The sequence below is a fragment of the Pithys albifrons genome, chromosome 21, assembly GCF_047495875.1.
Source record: "Pithys albifrons albifrons isolate INPA30051 chromosome 21, PitAlb_v1, whole genome shotgun sequence".
Classification (NCBI taxonomy): domain Eukaryota; kingdom Metazoa; phylum Chordata; class Aves; order Passeriformes; family Thamnophilidae; genus Pithys; species Pithys albifrons.
In genome coordinates this window covers 5,638,034-5,654,551 of record NC_092478.1, presented here as the reverse complement: position 1 = coordinate 5,654,551, position 16,518 = coordinate 5,638,034, and the positions used below count along the sequence as shown (strand labels likewise).

Genomic DNA, 16,518 nt, shown 5'->3' with positions numbered 1-16,518 from the left:
GTCCAACCTGGCCCTGAATATTTCCAGGGTTGGGGTGGCCACAGCTTTTCTGGGCAACCTGTGCCAGGGTTTCACCACCATCACAGGGAATATCTCATCTAACCTCGCCCTCTTTCCATTTGAAGCCATTCCCCCTTGGACTGTCACTCCAGGCCCTGATTATGATCCCCCCCCCCAATTACTTGCAGGCCCCCTGTAAGTTCTCAGAGCTCTGAAGGGGCTCCAGGTGGTGAGGTAGGAGCCAGTCCTGGGACGGAGGCAGAGATGCTCATGGTTTGTGGCTGGAGGTCCCGGGTGCTGAGGCAGGACAGTACAACCCTCTGCAGATTTCAATCTCTTTATTAAGAAAAGGCATATTACAACAATTCCTAAAGTACTGCTCCATACTCTAGTCTCTGGGTGTTAACATATTTTGAAAAGCACTTGGTTAAAAAGCAAAGTCAACATGAACATCATCCTGGCAAATAATGGTGACGTAGCAAAATGAACATTCAAATAAAGCAGAGCAGTGTCAAACCTTTGGCATCTGTCCCTCCATGGCGCTCCCCAGCACGAGGCACAGGCGTTTATTGTTCTCACTGAGCTTCTCAAATTCAGCCAAGGACAACATTTTTGCTAAAACAAAACTGCAGCTGCTCTGGGACCAGGGGAGCTGGGACCAGGAGTGCTGCCCTCCTCTTCCCTCGGCCAGAGCCCTCCCTGGCACCCCAGCACAGCTCCAGCCAGGCAGGGGTGATGTCCCCACACATGGAGGTCTGTTAGACCCTTGACAGAGATTGAGGTGATAGGGACCTTGAAACATACAGACAGTGCTTTTCCCCATAGGGCTGCAGAAAGGGTCTGCTGCTTCAGACATGCAAAGATTTGGGGGATTCCCATGGCCTAATAGTCTAATTTCTGTGATAATTGCAATGATGGGAAAGGAGAGCTTTTTTTGGAAGTCTATTGGGAAGAGCCAGGAGGCATCGCCTCACCCTGTCGGGGAGGACCAGGTGCCACTTGGGTGCGGCTTGGGTGCACCTCTTGCACACTGGCAGCTTTGCACTTCTGTCTCTGCCTGAAGGTGAGAAGGGAGGGAGGGTGAGATGAAGGGATCGGATGTGGTGGCAGTACTGAGTGTTACCCTCCGTGTCCTTCTGTCCAGAGGCGCCGTCCTGCCATATGGCTGGGACAGCAGCATCCTTGCAGGACAGGAGGAGAGGAGACAGAGGCAGAAATGGGGCCCTGGAAAGCAAAGGGCAGCTCTGACAGAGGGGACACAGCGCTTTGATCCTTGTGCTTTTACAGGTCGTGGTGTTTGGCAGCTCCTCCGTGGCTGCTGTGCTCATCGATTCCAAGCTCCTCCTGCTCACACAGCCTGGCACACTGGCACTGCTGATCTTATCCACAGCGTGAGGCAACCCATGGGCGTAAGGGAGTTCTCTCCCCTCCTGTTGCATTCCCTGTAGGACTTGGCAGCCAGGCACCGACAGTGCAAGAGAGTGACAAGAACAGGCGTGCACCGAGGCAGCTGCGGCGTCACTACAGCCGCACTGGCTTGTCAGGGCTGCTGGGACATGAGGGCTGGTGTTCTAGGAAAAAGGCAGGATGGTGTGGCTTCATTGGGGCAGCAGGAGCCAGTTCACAAGGCTGCATACAACGACTTGGAAATGTTCACCTAAGCTCCAAAAAGGAAAGTCCCTCATCGTGCTGCTAATTTACCTTTCTGGTGGGGAGAGCCTGGGGAGAGCTGGCTGCTCCTCTGCATCCTGGAAGCTTGTTTTAGGGAACTTGTGCATGGAGATGCACTGTGCAGAGCAGAGTAATCCCTGCACACCACCAGCTCCAGCCATTCCAGGCAGGATGTTTCTTTCTGTGTTGCTACCAGCTTTTCTGGGCACCCAGGAGAGACCACCCCTCAGACCCTCCAGAGTGTCCATTAAGCTGGGGCCTGAACCTGGCTTCACTTGCCATAAGGTGGTTCACAGAAAGCTTTGGGCTCTGCTTTGGGCAAAGCTTCCACAAGCAGGGGGCCTGGCCTCAATGCAGATGGTGTCTGCACACAGCCATGAAGTAGCGGGAAGGTCAGGAGGCTTGCAGGGATGGGAAGGATGCAGCCAGGAGCGTTTAGATTAGCCCCAGCAAACACATTCAGAAAATATGGCTTTTTAATTAAAGGTCAAGAGGAAGAACTTCCTGACCAATCTGCCTGGGATTAAAATAAGTCCAGGGGAGTGTGTACCCTGTCACCAGAACAGGTTCCCCCACAGCAAGTGCAGCAGGCACATGTCACCCATCCACTGCTCACCCCACACCTACTGCAAGGTGCATTTGAGATTATCACTTTCTGAGACAACACTGGGAAAAACAACAATAACAATAAGGAAAAGAGAGATTAGCAAACCCAACACATCAAATCCATGAGCCTCTGCAGCACTGCAGAGTGAAAGGGGGAGCAGAGGAGAGGAGCCCGGCTGTTCATCTGCAGACAGCTCTCAGCACGTGGTGGTTTCCGCACATGAGACGTTGTTTAACAACCGAGCGTTATTGCTATGCTTCCATTTCCAGTCTAATCATTAAGCTTTACAAGTCAACATCAAACACTGCCCGTTCCATACAGAGCACGTAGGTGCTGGCGGTTGCACTCCTGGTCTGTGCTCTCCAGTGTGCGGTGTAGGTCCAATCTGTGTGCACCCTTTGGACTCCCAAGGAGTCTGGAGCAGGGATTAAATGCACCTAAAGATCCCTGTTACACCTTACAGGCTAAGGGCTCATTTACAGTGCGAGGTGGGGGTCTGTGAGAGCCCCCCCACCCAAGGAGGGGAGGGCAGGCCCTACCCTGGGCTACAGCAGCTCCCAGGCTTGCAGTGTCTCCAGCAGTCTTCTCAGTAAAAAATAGGAACACTGGCTTTTTGATCTTTTTTTTCATCATTTCGATCTTTTTGATCATTTTATATAAATACAAAGATTAAAATAATTTATCTCAACATCATTTCTATTACAATCATACAGTGTTTTCCCTTCAAAACAAGTGCCTGTATGTATACATATATATATATATAAGTGTATATATAGTATCTCTAGAGCTATCCTACTCCCCAAGAAAAGCAGCAGTGACTGAAGCAGGTACAACACGCAGGAGCTGATCCTTCCTGCTCTGAGGCAAATGTGCCCAGGGGAAAGCACAGGGTTTGCCCTGGCAACTAATTTCCAAGCACATTACATTGGCATGAAGGGGGAACTGGGGTGCTCCATCCCTTTGGGAAACACCCCCCTTGCTGCAGGCAGCTCTGCCTGCCCAGCTGTGGCCTCCAGGGCTCCGGGCCTGCCCAGCTGCCCACCCAGGAGCATCAGGAAGAGGGAGAAGCATTGGGGGACTGGCAATGAGATCAACTCCTTGAGCAAGCCGCTAATTAGTGGTGGAGAGGAAAGGATCCTGCAGCTCAGACAGGGTTGCTTCATTTACATACTAGGCACTATGGATGATTGCTAGGAAGGTATTTACATAGAAGAAGGATCATACCTCTCCCTCCCCTTTTCAATGCTTGAGTCAGTCATGAACTCCATGATCTCATCAAGGAGTTTGTAATAAAAATGCATCATATCTATCTATTGGGATTGTCTAGGAAGGATGGGGGAAGCAGCTGCATGCACCACAGCTGTGGGAACAGCTGAGCACGCAGGGACGTGCATTGCCCTCTCTCACCTTAACAGAGGAGAGAGACAAATCCTCAGTAGAATCTCTCAGAACCTGAGAGAAAAAGCAATTTCCAGAGGTCAAGGGCACCTCATGGGAATGACACTCCTGGAACCACAATGCTGCAGCCCTGGGGCTGCTCATGCAATGCCTGACAAACCCCCCAGTTGCTGCTCCTGTGTGTGGGTGACACAGGAGGGTCCCCAGCACACCTGGCTCACCTCAGAGCGGGAGCACGGCAGAACTTGCCTTAGATCACTGTACAAAGGGAAACAGGTGAGAAGCATCCCACAGCCTTGCTGGCAGCCAGGCTCAGGGTTTTCTCTCTTGTGCAACTGGAGCCAGTGCTTACAGACCAGTGGAATGTTACCAGTGCCCCTCGTGTTGCCCTGCACCCTGCCAGCCCTGGACAGGCAGCCTGGACATGCAGGGCTCTGCCAGAGCCTCCGAGTGCCCTGGATGTGCTCTGTGAAGCCTCCCATGGTGATGACAGTCTGGGAGGGCAGGTGGGGGCCCTGTGCTCCTGAGGCAGCAACAACAGGTACGTCAGGGGCCTCAAAAGTTTCCTGCTAGAGCTTTTGTGACCCAGGAGCTGCACACCTTGGCCAGCCTTCAGGCAGGGTGGCTGCTGCCTGGACCCTGCAAGGCAGGTTCTGCCCAGCATGGCTTTGCTGGACTCCTTCCCAAACCAAGGGGTGTTAGGGACCATGGGAGCAGCTAGAGAGTGGGGGGTCCAAACCCTCAGGGGTGCCCTGGGGGAGCAAGAGGGGTCTTGCCCTCCAAAGCCTGACTATTCACATCACAGCCAAAGAAAAGGTAGAAAAGCTGCTAAATTCTGCCCTGCTAGTGCAGCTTGCATGCTTCAGGGTTCATTTTTACCAAAGAGCTGGTCTGGGAACTGCTGCTGCAAATCTCATAAAAGCATTTTAATAGAGTATATAAATATTGAACTACAAAAATAGACAGCTCTGACTGTATGGGTACACTGCGGCTGAGTGCGGGCAGGCCAAGCCTCACTAGTCTATGAGGGTGACATCTTTGAAGAGATTTCAAAGTGAATTGGAAGGAAACGGAGTCTGATCACACCCTCCAGCTCCCTCCTGCCCATGACAGCCATGGAGGCAGCGAGGGTCCTGTGGGAGGCTGCTGCCCACCAGCCAGGCAGGGCATTCACTGTGGACAGGGGTCAGGTCCCAGCTGGGCCAGCCAGGGCTGGCAGCTCATGCGCTGGGGTGAAACCAGCCCCTTGGATTGCCCCAAGCAGCACAAATCCCACAAATGGTGAGACCTTTGCCCTGCCTGGGTGCTGAAGCCCTCCCCTCCATAGTGTTTCACAATACCCAGGGAATAGATTGTAAAGCTGACGGTTTGGCTGGAGATCGTGCAAGGTTGCCCCAGCAGGGCGAAGGTGGCTGCCTGTGGCGGCTGTGCTGGGAAGGACAGGAGGCAGTGAGGGAGGACTGGGGATCTGCTCAGCCCTTGGCAGGAAAGACAGGCCTGGCTATTAGATGTGACTAAGGACTGAAATGCTGGTGCCAAGAGCCCTGTGCAGGGAGCACAGGGCACAGCCCTGCTCCAGCACCACATGAAGGGGCCCAGGTGTGGTGGGTGAGGAGCCATGGTGGGTCTGGCGGGACTGGTGCTCCCTCCTAGCTCTTGTCCAGCCGCCTTGTTTGAGTCCTGTCTGTGAGTGTAATGTGGGGGAAATCCGTGTTGGAGACAGGCAAACCACTGTGCAAGTGAGTGTGGGATGGGACCCGTCCGGCACAGTGGCACTATCACTGTGGAAAGGGATCCTTCTGTTACCCACAGGATCGATTGTCATTCAGCTGCCTGCATTCTGGAGAACCTTCCTGGTGATGTCTTGGGTCCTCTCCAACCCAGCCCGGTGCCGGTGATGCCCAGGGCTGGAGGCCTGGCTGAGCTCATCCTGTTGTGCCAAGCCACACGCTTACAGCCCACTGCTGCTGCACACGCACCTCCTGAAACCCCTGGATGGGGAAAATACACCTGGTGCCCACTCCAAGGGTAGCAGCAGGAAGATCTTCTCATTGCAGAAATGCTTCTTGTTTTTTATTTTCTCTCTTTCTTTCTTTCCTTGGAAGCTCTGGGCAGGCACTCAACCATGTCACCTCTGTAGCCTGGGTGCTCGGTGCTCCCTTGCCCTGCAGCTCTGCCAGTGACACCCTTGGCTCAGATTTTCGGGCAGAGGAGTCCCCCCTGGTTGCCTGTGGGTGTAAGGTGCGTGCAGGGCATCAGGTTTCTGCTGCCCCTTCCCCCTCTGAGGGGATGGGGGGAAAAAAACCTCTGCCGGTGCCCGCCTCAGTGCTGCCAGGCTCAGGCCTTCCCAGACGGTTGGGCCATGCTGTCCCCTCACCATCTACTCCTGGGCCCGGGGGGCACCATGAGCACTGGACTTCTTGCTGGGCTCGCCCTTGGCCGACCTGGCCCTGGCCACTGGCTCCTGCACAGGCTGCCGTGGGGGCCTCTGCACCCGGGAGGCCGCGGTGGCACTGGCCGAGGCGCGGGGCTGGGCTGGGGGCTCTGGCGACAGGTGCTGCGGGGCGTGTGGCCGCGACGTGTAGAGGAAGAGGGCTGGGTCAGGCATGGCGTCATGATCCTCCTGCACGAGGTCCCTGGCACGGGCACCGTCCCCAGGAAGGCGCCGGGCGGGCGCCCTGTGGCCGCGGCGCCGGGGCCTGCCCTCGGCCGGGGGCTGCTCTGGGGGCGGCCGCTCTCCTGCCCGGGGGCCCGGCAGCCGCTGGGCCGTGGCGTGGAGCTGCAGGGAGAGGTAGGCGGCCGCCTCCGTCTGCTTCTGCAGCTCGGTGTCGAGGATGGTGACACGGTGGCTCCGGCGCTTCAGCTCCTCCAGGAACCGGCGCTCCTTGCTGCGCAGGCTGGACCGCAGTGCGGCCACCAGTGTCTCCTTGTGCTGCAGCTCCTTGCGCAGCTCCAGGTTGTCCCTCTCCTTCTCCTGCAGCTGGGCCTCCATCACCCGGCACTTCTCCTCCAGCTCCCGGTCCAGGACATCTGCAAGTCAAGGCACAGAGAAGGGTCAGAAGAGGCAGACAGAGCTCAGCCCAGCGCTCCTGCCAGATCCCTGTGATCCCAGCACAGGACTATTGACCACTCCACGGTAACAGCATGTCCCAGCAGTGCCATTGAGGCTGTGTGAGTGCTTCTTGGAGCTGGGGCTCCAAAACTATCCCTGAGCTGCCCAAGCACGGGCTCTCTGCCAGCACAGGCACAGGAAACCCATCAGCCCTGAGCCATGGTGCCACTGACACAGTGCCATCTGTAACACCCAAATGCAGGGTGAAAGCAAAAGCAGTTTCAGTGGAGGACACTGTTGCCATGGAAGCTGACATCTCTTTCTTTAAACCAGAGTTTTAAAATTTCCCAAGGTAACTGGTTTTTCATTCTGAAAGTGATGTTGAGTTGTGCAGAGGGTATGGCAGAGTATATGGGCTGGGAGAGAAAAGGAAATGGTTCAGGGAAACCATCAGCTCAAGTTTGGCCTCAAGCCCTAGGACTCCACAGCCCAGTTAATGAGGATGGAGATGTTAATCCAGAATTACAGAGGAGCTGGGCTGTGCTCAGCAGAGAAGGAGCTTCCATGCCAGGAGGGAGGAATGGGTTCTGGGGAACCCCATCCTGGCACAGGATGGCCAGTTAGGCAGGTGGATTCACACCTTGGGGTGTAGGGACTGAGCTCAGTGGGCAGCAGGAGGGCTGGGCTGGACTCCTGCCCCAAGCAGCCCCAGCCACCCACTCCAACACCCAGCCCTTGGCAGGGTGCAGGCTGGCACCTGCCCACGCTCCCTGGCCTGCCCAGGCCTGCTGCCATCCTCTGCAATAATCTGCTTTTTACAATACAGTCCTTACAGCCTGAGCTCCTCAGTGCTGCTGCAGACGGAAAACGCTTTATAATGAGGTCCCAGGGAGGCAGTTGCAGGCAGTAATTATTGCATGAGTGGCATTAGAAGAGCAATCATTTGATGGCATCATAAAGGAGGTGCTGTCCTATAAACATGGCAAAATGATCGTTTTCATCAGCTCTAAAAGGCTGAAGGATGGGCAGGGACCATGGGTGGGTCTCACTGCATTGTGGCTGGAGACACTCTGAAGGCAACTGGTGAGTTGGGCACCAGACCTTTCACCAGCAGAGAGCCCACTGGTGCAGGGAAGTGGCCCCTGGCTCTGTGGGTGGGGCTGGGAGAGCAGAATCACCCTGGAGCCAACCACAGTGCTGGGCAAGGGCCAAGGACCCCAACAGCCCCAGTGAGAGCAGCCTGCACCCACCTTGGCACTGCCAGCCCTGGCGCTGAGGACGCAGCACAAGCTGGGGCTTAGTGCCAGGAACTGTGCCCAGGCAATGCCAGGGAGGAGTTTGTTTCATCCCTGGGATGGAGGAGGGAGAGGAGCCAGGCTGCTCACAGAGCATCCTCTGCCGGCTGCAGGGTTCCTGGGCAACACCAGCATTTATTGGGCTGCCAGGAGACTGTGAACTGCATGCTGCCTTCCAAGCCCTGCCCTCAGCCCCTCTGTTCCCTCAGGCGAGGACCATGTTCCATCCTGGACAGCCTCAATGTGTCTTGTCTGGCCCATGCTCTTCAGGTGGCCCCCACACCCAGACATGCTCCCCTTTATCTCGTGACCAAACCTGTGCTCTTACCTTGCTGACGGGCCTCCAGCTCTTTCATTTCAAGGTCATGGGTGAGCTCTGTAAGTAAAATGGAACAGGACTGAGGAGGAGCATCCCACCCATCCTGTGCTCCTCGTGTCTCCCTCTGCTCCCTCCAGGGCACTGGACATCACAGAGGCTGCTGTGCTGCCTCTGCCTGGCAGTCCATGTGGAACCAGGGCCATCTCAGTGCACCAGCCACAGGTGAGCTAAAAACAGACAGTTTTGGCAATTTATGTTATTAAGCAGGCTGGTGGCCAAGGCAGTGTCCGTGGGTCCTATCTCACAGCAGAGAGGGAGGCTCCGCTCCTCTGGCAATACCTTCCTTTTTCTAAGAGAGTTGCTAAACCACTTTTAGTGTTTTAAATCAGGACAAAGAACAGAGCAATGGACTGAAAATAGATCAAAGTGTAAGCTGCCACCCGAAGCATTTCATAATTTACTGCTCCAGGCTGATTGCTGCCTCTGTGCATGACGCAAGCGGGACTGCCTCATCCCAGCACAATGTGCCTGCAGAAGGATGCTGCCCTGCTCCAGGGCAATGTGGAGCTTCCAAATCCCTTCCAAATCCTGGGAGCTGCAGCCCCTTCTTGCCTGCTCAGCTCTGACATGCTGTCTCCTCTCTGCCTGGTTTCTGCTTAGTCCCGTGCTACAACACCAGCTCAAAAAGGGCAGCTCAGGGACCTTCTGGAGTTCACTTTAGCCTGCATGCTCTTACAGACAGTATCTTTTGAATTAATTATCACAGCCCACCCAACCACCACCATTCCCCTGACTAGGGGAGGAGAGAGGCAGCAGCAGCATTCAGTTGTTTGGGGTTTTTTTTTCCACTGAAAATGAGTTCAAATGGTTAATCTTTGCCCTACATTTTTCTTTTAATCTGCTTTCATGTTGACTCTAATCCTCATCACTGCCATCCTCCCAAAACGGAACACTTGGCTCAGGCTGTTTAGCCTGTCTGTCTTGGAAAACAAATCTGTAGCGAGAAGGCAGAAGTACCCAAGAATGTAATGCAGTTTCTGGAAAGCATTCAGTGTTCCTGAGAGCCCCGGTGGGAATCAATGGCCATTGTGCTATTTTTCTGAAGCTAAAATAGTAGGTTTGAAGTCTCAGATGTATTTCAAATGAAAACCAAAGCAGTTCCCTATTTCCAAAGATGCTGTCCTGCTGAGCAAGTGCTGGGGTGGCACACAGCCTGGGGTCTCAGCTTCTGTGCTGGAGCCATGTGGGCTGGTAGGGACCTGCCCCAGTACCATCCCCATGAACCCTGAGGGGCAGCAGAGCCCTTCCCACAGGGGTGCCTTGAAGAGGCAAAGCAGGTAGTGAAAAAGTTGGAAATAACAGTGCCAGGGCAGCAGGCATGGCTTTGTGGGGCCACAGCGAGGAAAAACTGATCTACTGACTACACTTTCCTCCTGCAAACAGGCCCCCAGATAATAGCATTCAAATGTCAGCAAAGTCACCTTAAAACTACCCAGGGGTTGCCCCCATCACTCCTGGCAGAATGGGCACTGCAGAACCACATAGCTCACCTGGGAGGACAGGAACCCTCCAACCAGACAGGGCTGTCCATGGGTCACACTGGGAAGGGGAGATCATTGACAACCAACTGTGCAGTGGGCTCAATTCAGCCCCTGGGGACAGACCCTTCCAGCCTGATTTAGGCAGAAAAAATCCACTGTCTTGCTTGTCTGGAGAGGCTGTAGATGAGGCCATTAAAACAATGAAACAGAACATCAAAAGCTCAAAAAGGATGGGGGGAAACAGCCAATTTTATCAGTGCAGACATGTCTTTGTTTCCCAGGAATCTGTGAGGACGAGCGGCTGGAAGACAAGGAGTAATTAGCTATGGCTGAATTATTGATGAGAGCAATGGCACAAGTTGGAATGAGTTTCAGTGGTGGCAGGAGGCCGGGCAGCTGTCTCCTGTGGGGATGGCTGGAGGGAAGGGTGACACTGCTGCAGTGGGGCTGTGAGCTGGGAGCTGGCAGCTGTGCACCCCACAGCCACAGCCTGGCAGGGCCCCGAACCTTGCGCTATGGTTTGGTGCTTACCTTCCCTGCATCCTTCCAGGTGCCTGTGTGAGCACCCTGGGGAGTCAGTAGGAGCTTTCCTGCCCAAGGTGCTCTGTGAGCAGGCAGCTCATAGATGCTGTGGCCATCCCAATGCTCACCTGAGCAGTGCTTCTGCAAGCGGAGGATCTCCAGGTGCAGGTCATGAAGCAGCTCCATCTGCTCCTTCTTCAGGAAGGCGATGTGTCGCTGCACGCTCTGGATCTGGTGCTCCAGGGACACTGTCTCCATCGTAACCAAATTCACAGTCCAGGCCTGTGGGGAGCAGAGATGGCTGGTGATTGAATGTGCAGCAGCACATAGGGCTTGCAAGCCCCAACCCCAGAGCCCTTGTGAGGGGCACAGCCTGCGGGTGCAGAGTGATGCCTGCTCTTCTCTACCCTTTCCACAGGGATGTGGTTGTGGAGGAGGCAGCCCTGCCAAGCTGATCCCCAGGGAATGGCCCCAGCCCTATCACCACCCAGTGCCTGTGGGGTCAGCTCCCATCCTGCCTGCTCAGAGACTGCACAGGCAGAAAATGGTGCTGCATGGACCTTGGCATCACAGCAGCCATTTCTGTTCTGAATTTTGCCCCAGGAAATATTTTATCACTGAGCAGGATGCATCTGGGACAGGATTGCTCCCCACCATCCCCAGGTGGGAGTTGCACCAGAGACGATTTTGGCTCTCGCTTGACAAGCCACACATTATGCAGCAGTAACTGCAGCGAGTGATCCAGCACGTGAAAAATACAATATGCTCCGTCTAACCCGATCAGTGCTGTGTGGCGAGGACAGTCATACTGTCTTCCAGGAGAGGAAACGTCTTCCCTGGTAATTTGCCTGGCAGACAAGAGCTGCTGGCAGTCTGTGCTGGGTGGCTGAGCCGGGCTGCGGGTCCAGCACCATGTGTCATCAACAGCTTCGGCAAAGCAGCTGCATGAGCCACCCACCTGTGCCGCTGCACAGAGAGATAAAAATAACTCCTGAAAGAATCCTTAATCTTGGGAAATAACATTTTGTGGTGTGTGGAATCTGTCCTTGCTCCCCACACCCAGCTCAGGAGGAGTAAAGCTGCAGCAAACCAAAGTAACCTGAAAGTGCTGGGTGAGTGGCTGGACTCAATGGTCCAGAGAGGTTTTCTCAACCTAAACAATGCTATGGGAAGACATTGCGCTACAAGCCTGAGGGATAGTGTGCACCATTCTGTCCGTGGGAAGCTGCTTCCATTCCCTCCTTCATCCACATCTGACTCCAGTTTTCTTTCTACAGAAACTCCAGAACCAAGCGTGTGGTGTGGCTCATGGTTCTGGCATGCCAGGCATGGTCACATAGGGCATTTTAAAATAATTTGTGCAACCAGAATTGATCAAACTGCATTTAAGCTCAGTCCTACAGTAAGCAATCTTGGCAGTGCCCCAAGGTCAAAGCTTTGTTCCTGGCAAAGGCTCTTCAGGTTTGTGATAACTCTTCAGTCAGGTCTCCATGTTCCTCTATTTGATGAAGTGTGGGGTGCAGGGTGATTGGAGGCAGTTGCAGCACCCAACTGGCATGTAAAGGAGTAAAAATGATCCAAATTGTGTTCTGCTGCAGTTGTCCCTACTGAAGGGGTCAGACCCAGCTGTGCCAGGAGCTGGAGCTGGCCTGGTCATCCCCTCAAAGGGCTTTATGTCCTGGTGCCAATGCAACAGTTATGGGAGTTAATTGTCATTTGCCAGAGACCAGGGATGCAAACCACACCACAGATACACCCTCCTGCCAGCCCTGGCTGTGATGGGCTGGGCACCAGAGCAGCTTATTGATGGGAGTTGTGGTACCTCCTCTCAGGAAACATCAGAAAGTAGGTTGGCCAAAGCCCGGGGGACACATAGTGCTATTTTCAAGCACTTTGTTCTGTCTAGTTGAAAAGTCTTTTAGTAGAAATGGCTGCAAATTTTCCATTGAACTTTCCCTTCTCCCTTTAAGTAGGAAATTACTCCTTTTTTTAACTAATGAAAGTTTTCCTTTAAAAATAAATAGCTGATAAATATCAAGCTGTAAAGGAAGTCAAAGAAAAACAAATCTGGAATTGAGCATCCCTAAAGTTATGAGGGCAGCAGATAAGCACTTGCCTCACCAAGGCAGTGTCTACCCATTACCCCACAGGCCTTCAGAACCAGCCTCTCAGCAGCTGGAACCTTCTCTCCATTGCTTCCAAAGTCAAGTGGGGATGGCAGCAGCATCCTGAGCCTTTAGTTCGATGTTTGCCTTTGGTCATTTCACACAGCACGATCCTTGGGGAGTGCTGGGAGTTAAAAAGGATTAGCTGCTGTTGCTGACTGACCTAACACTTGGAGAGCCACCGCAGCTCCCAGCTAGTAATGTCAAAGTTACCTGTGCCAAGGGCTTCAGAGCATCTACACTGGTGATGACCATAAGTCTATGCAGTGAATAAAGGCAGGAACCTTCACCCTGTGCCACAGACAGGAGAACCAAAACATAGCGAGTAGAGCTGTCCCTCCCTCTGGCTCCTGCTGCTCCACATAGGTGACGTGGCTCCCAAAAGGATTGCTGTACTGCAGCAAGTAGGGATGAGGTTGGATGCCCCTGCTTTGATCCATGCCCTGTTGCTGTAGCTGCTGCTTCTCTTTCCCAGACTAGTTCTAACTTGCCAAACAACTAACTGGTGGTGAAGCTCGTAGAATGACAGTGTACTCTGAAGAGTTATGGATGAGTTTTTACAACTCCAGAAAACAACCTCATTCATAACAAAAGCCAAGGGTAAGTGATAGTCCTCTTTAGCTTGAAGAATGCTCTGTGTCCTTGTGCTTTTGAGAACTGTACCTGTATGTACACAGCTGGAAAGGAGGCTGCAATCAGCTGAGCAGCGGGGTTTGCCCCTGTTCAAAGGTGACACAGCCTGAGCTGGCCCCTGCTCAGCTCTGGCTGAACAGCTCTCTCCAGTTTTGGAGAATAGACATCCAAGGGCCTTTGATCCATCACTGAGAGCTTTCCAGGAACAAGGTTCCCCTGCTGACCATCCAAGAAATTGAGCACAGGACTTCTGAGCCAGTGCTGGGCTCAGGCCCCTGCATTTCTCCACACAGGGTGACTATGGGCACAGTCTCAACTGCTGAACCTTCTTGTGGGCTTGCCTCTGCCTCTAAACCACATTTTCCCCCTGCTCCTTATCCTTTCACCATGCAACCCAACCACAACCTTTGGGACAAACACATTGGGAGTCCTGATCTCAGCTGGTTGTTTCAAAGTGCTGTTGGAAAAGCCCAGTGAGATTCACAATTTCTTCCCAATTTAAAGATTGAAGCAGCCTCTGGGAGTAGCAACAATGACCGATTCAGTTGCAGGTCTGTCAAGAGCTGATTTCCTTTGCCCAGACAGGTTGGTTTAGAATTTGCTTCCTGGGCAAAACTCTGCTGAAGTCTGTTGTTCAATGCAAATCAGAATCCCAAAACTCTGACGCAAGAAAAATCCTGCATCTCAATGATGCATCTGAAAGGCATATGCAGTACTACATGTCCACGTACCCCTGCACACACACCATCACAGCAAGGTCCAGCCCTTATCAGTGTGATCATTATTCCCCACAAATGGCAAAGGAGCTGAGAGTCACAGGGCACAAATGAGGTTTGCAGGAACAGGTCGATAATTTATCCTGCTGTGGTTGCCAGCAACCCCGTCTCCTTTACATCAAAACATACACAGGAATAAACACTGATACACATTAGAAATCCATAGTGCTTAGTATTTACAGCTCAAAGAACACAAAGAAAAACTTTACAGCAATGCCACGAAGCCACTGTGTCTTTAAATGTAGGGAAATCAGACAGCACAAAGCTCAGAAACTTGCAGAAGGTCACAGAGGCAGTTGCAATGCCAGGAATAGAAACCAGAGGTGAAATCTCGGCCTTGGAAAAGTCAGTGGGAAACCTTCCCTGATCTCAGCAGAGGCAGAATTACACTGGGAGTGCTGTTTCCTATTCATTAACTGTCAGTATCTATTTACAGATAAAATCAATACAGACGTTGATTATAAATTATCGTGTTTTCTCACAATTGTCTGAGCACAACCGCCTGAGGAACAGCCCCAGCGAGGGCTTGTCAGGGGGCTGCGGATGCTGAAGGCAAGGCCATGCTTTCTGCTCCCGGCTACGGGGGGTTCGCTATGGATCGAGCTCTGCGTCGGGACCGGAACCGGGCCCGTCCCCGCCGCTCCGGGGCAATCCTCCCGCCTAGGGGCGCTCCCGGTGCCGCCCGCACGCCGGGGCTTTGGCAGCGGCACTGCCCCGTCCCGGCGCTGAGCTCCGCAGCGCGCGGCAGGGCTCGGGAGGGGGACAGCGGGGACACACCGCCGGCGGGCCGGGCACCGGCGCTGCGGCGCGGGGAGCGGCACCGTCAGCGGGGTCACGTAATGGAGCAGCAACTTCTAGAACCGGCATAGCGGGGCTGTGGCCAACTTCAGCGGGGCCGGCCCCACCGCCCGGGGACCCCACCCGCCCCGCAGCGCGGCCCCGAGCCCCCCGGCCCCGCGCCGCCAGCCCGCCTCGCCCCGCGGCCCCGCGCCCGGTCCCTTACCTGTGGGGAGCGGCGGGGCCCCGCGGGGCGCCCGCTGGGCGTCATGGGGCGGCGGGGCCGGGGCCGGGCCGGGGCCGGGGCCGCGCCGGCTCCCGCGCTGCCCGCGCTGCCTGCGGCGGCCCCGCCTTGCCCGGCCCGGCCCCACCGCCCGTAAACAGGCGGCAACGTGACCGGAACTGGGGAGCTCCGCCGGGGCGGGGGGCGGTGGCGACCGGGGAGAGACCCCCTCGCCGGGAACGCTCCCCCGGAGCCGGGCGGGGGGAGCCGCTGAAGGGGCAACCGCATCGGGAACGGGGCGCCGCTTCCCGGGACCCTCGGTGAGGTGGGGGCTCCGCTCCCCGGGACCCTCAGGGCCCCGCTCCCGCCTCTCTGGATCTTCGGTGGGGCTGGGTCACGATCCCCGGGGCTCTCGGGGCCCTGCTCCCCGGACCTTCAGTGAGGCGGAGGTTGTCTCCCCGAGGACCCTCGTGCCTCCGCTCCTGCTGCCCGGGGGGTCCCGGGGCCCCGCTCCCCGAGCCCCTGCGGTCGCCGCTGCTCCCCGCCGCTGTCCGCGGTGCTGAAGCGGGAGGCCGGAGCCGCGCCGGGTCCTGCCGCCGCCCGCCCAGCCCCGGGCGCAGGGACCCCCCGAGCAGCCCCAGGGGGACAGAGCGGCGGTTGGGGGACTGCGGGGAAGGCAGCGACGGTGCATCCCTGGCGGGGCTGCGGTGTTACCGCCACTCGGGGAGGATGGGAGTCAAATGTGGGCCGCTGCCGACTGCAGCCAGGAAACCAGTGGGTCAAACAAGCAAAGCTGCGGTCAGATAGTGAAAAAAGGTTGTTTACTCATGTGGTTACTGATTCCTCATGCCTTTTGTATGCGGTGCACAGACCAGCTGGGGCTCCACATTCAAAGATGACTCAATCCTTTGCGCCTCTGCTCCAGCGGGAAGGCTGGGATGCGGTGGCCTGTTCCATGCTGCGCGGCAGTGACGGCGCAAGGAAATGGTAGCGTCCTCCCCGTCAGCTGACAGTCTGCTGATCCCCGTTCCCTTAAACCCAAATCTGCCACAGAGAGTGCGGTGTTCCTGCTCTGATGCTCAGCTGGGTTGTGCTGCAATCCTCACATTAAAACTACTGCAATTCTGCTTGTACCAGTGCACAACCAGCACACGGAGGAGTTATAGGGCAGCCCACAGGGTATGGTCTGTGGTATCATTCTGCCATCCCACATCCTTTCCTCCCCTTGGGTGCTCCCAGGCTCTGAGTGAGTGCCTGTGTTCCACAGAGTGGCTGAGGGTATTTCATGGCCAACACACTGCTCTGTGCCTGCAGCAGAGCACATGCTCCATGTGTGATATGGAGGGTTTGTGACACTCTTGTGTGGTAACTGCTGAGGACTGGACCCTCACCTGATGCTGTGGCTGGTAGCAGAGGAAGGCTGGGCTTGGTACTAGGGCTTGCCTATGGAGATTGAGTTTATTTCACACAAAGAGAGAAATCATTAAATCCAGAGAAAAGAGGAGCAGTGGGATCTGAGGGTCTACACATGCACACACA

The 16,518-nt window shown here is 55.1% G+C and overlaps 1 protein-coding gene across 1 annotated transcript; it reads right to left on the bottom strand.

Annotated features, from left to right (window-relative positions):
* Positions 1 to 321: 321 nt before the first annotated feature.
* CCDC92B (coiled-coil domain containing 92B) lies at positions 322 to 15,092 on the bottom strand. The gene is made up of 4 exons (XM_071575208.1): positions 14,983 to 15,092; positions 10,534 to 10,687; positions 8,352 to 8,399; positions 322 to 6,706 (listed from the first exon to the last, which is right to left on the bottom strand). The coding sequence occupies exons 1-4, from the start codon at positions 15,025 to 15,027 to the stop codon at positions 6,057 to 6,059; spliced, it is 897 nt and encodes a 298-aa protein (XP_071431309.1). The 5' UTR covers positions 15,028 to 15,092; the 3' UTR covers positions 322 to 6,056.
* Between the last annotated feature and the right edge of the window lie 1,426 nt (positions 15,093 to 16,518).

Coding starts and splice junctions, on each gene's coding strand:
- CCDC92B (XM_071575208.1), bottom strand. CDS start 15,027: ATGACGCCCAGCGGGCGCCCCGCGGGGCCCCGCCGCTCCCCACAG. Junction 8,400..10,533: donor CTTGCAGAAGCACTGCTCAG/GTGAGCATTGGG, acceptor TTTTACTTACAG/AGCTCACCCATGACCTTGAA. Junction 6,707..8,351: donor GCTGGAGGCCCGTCAGCAAG/GTAAGAGCACAG, acceptor CTTGACTTGCAG/ATGTCCTGGACCGGGAGCTG.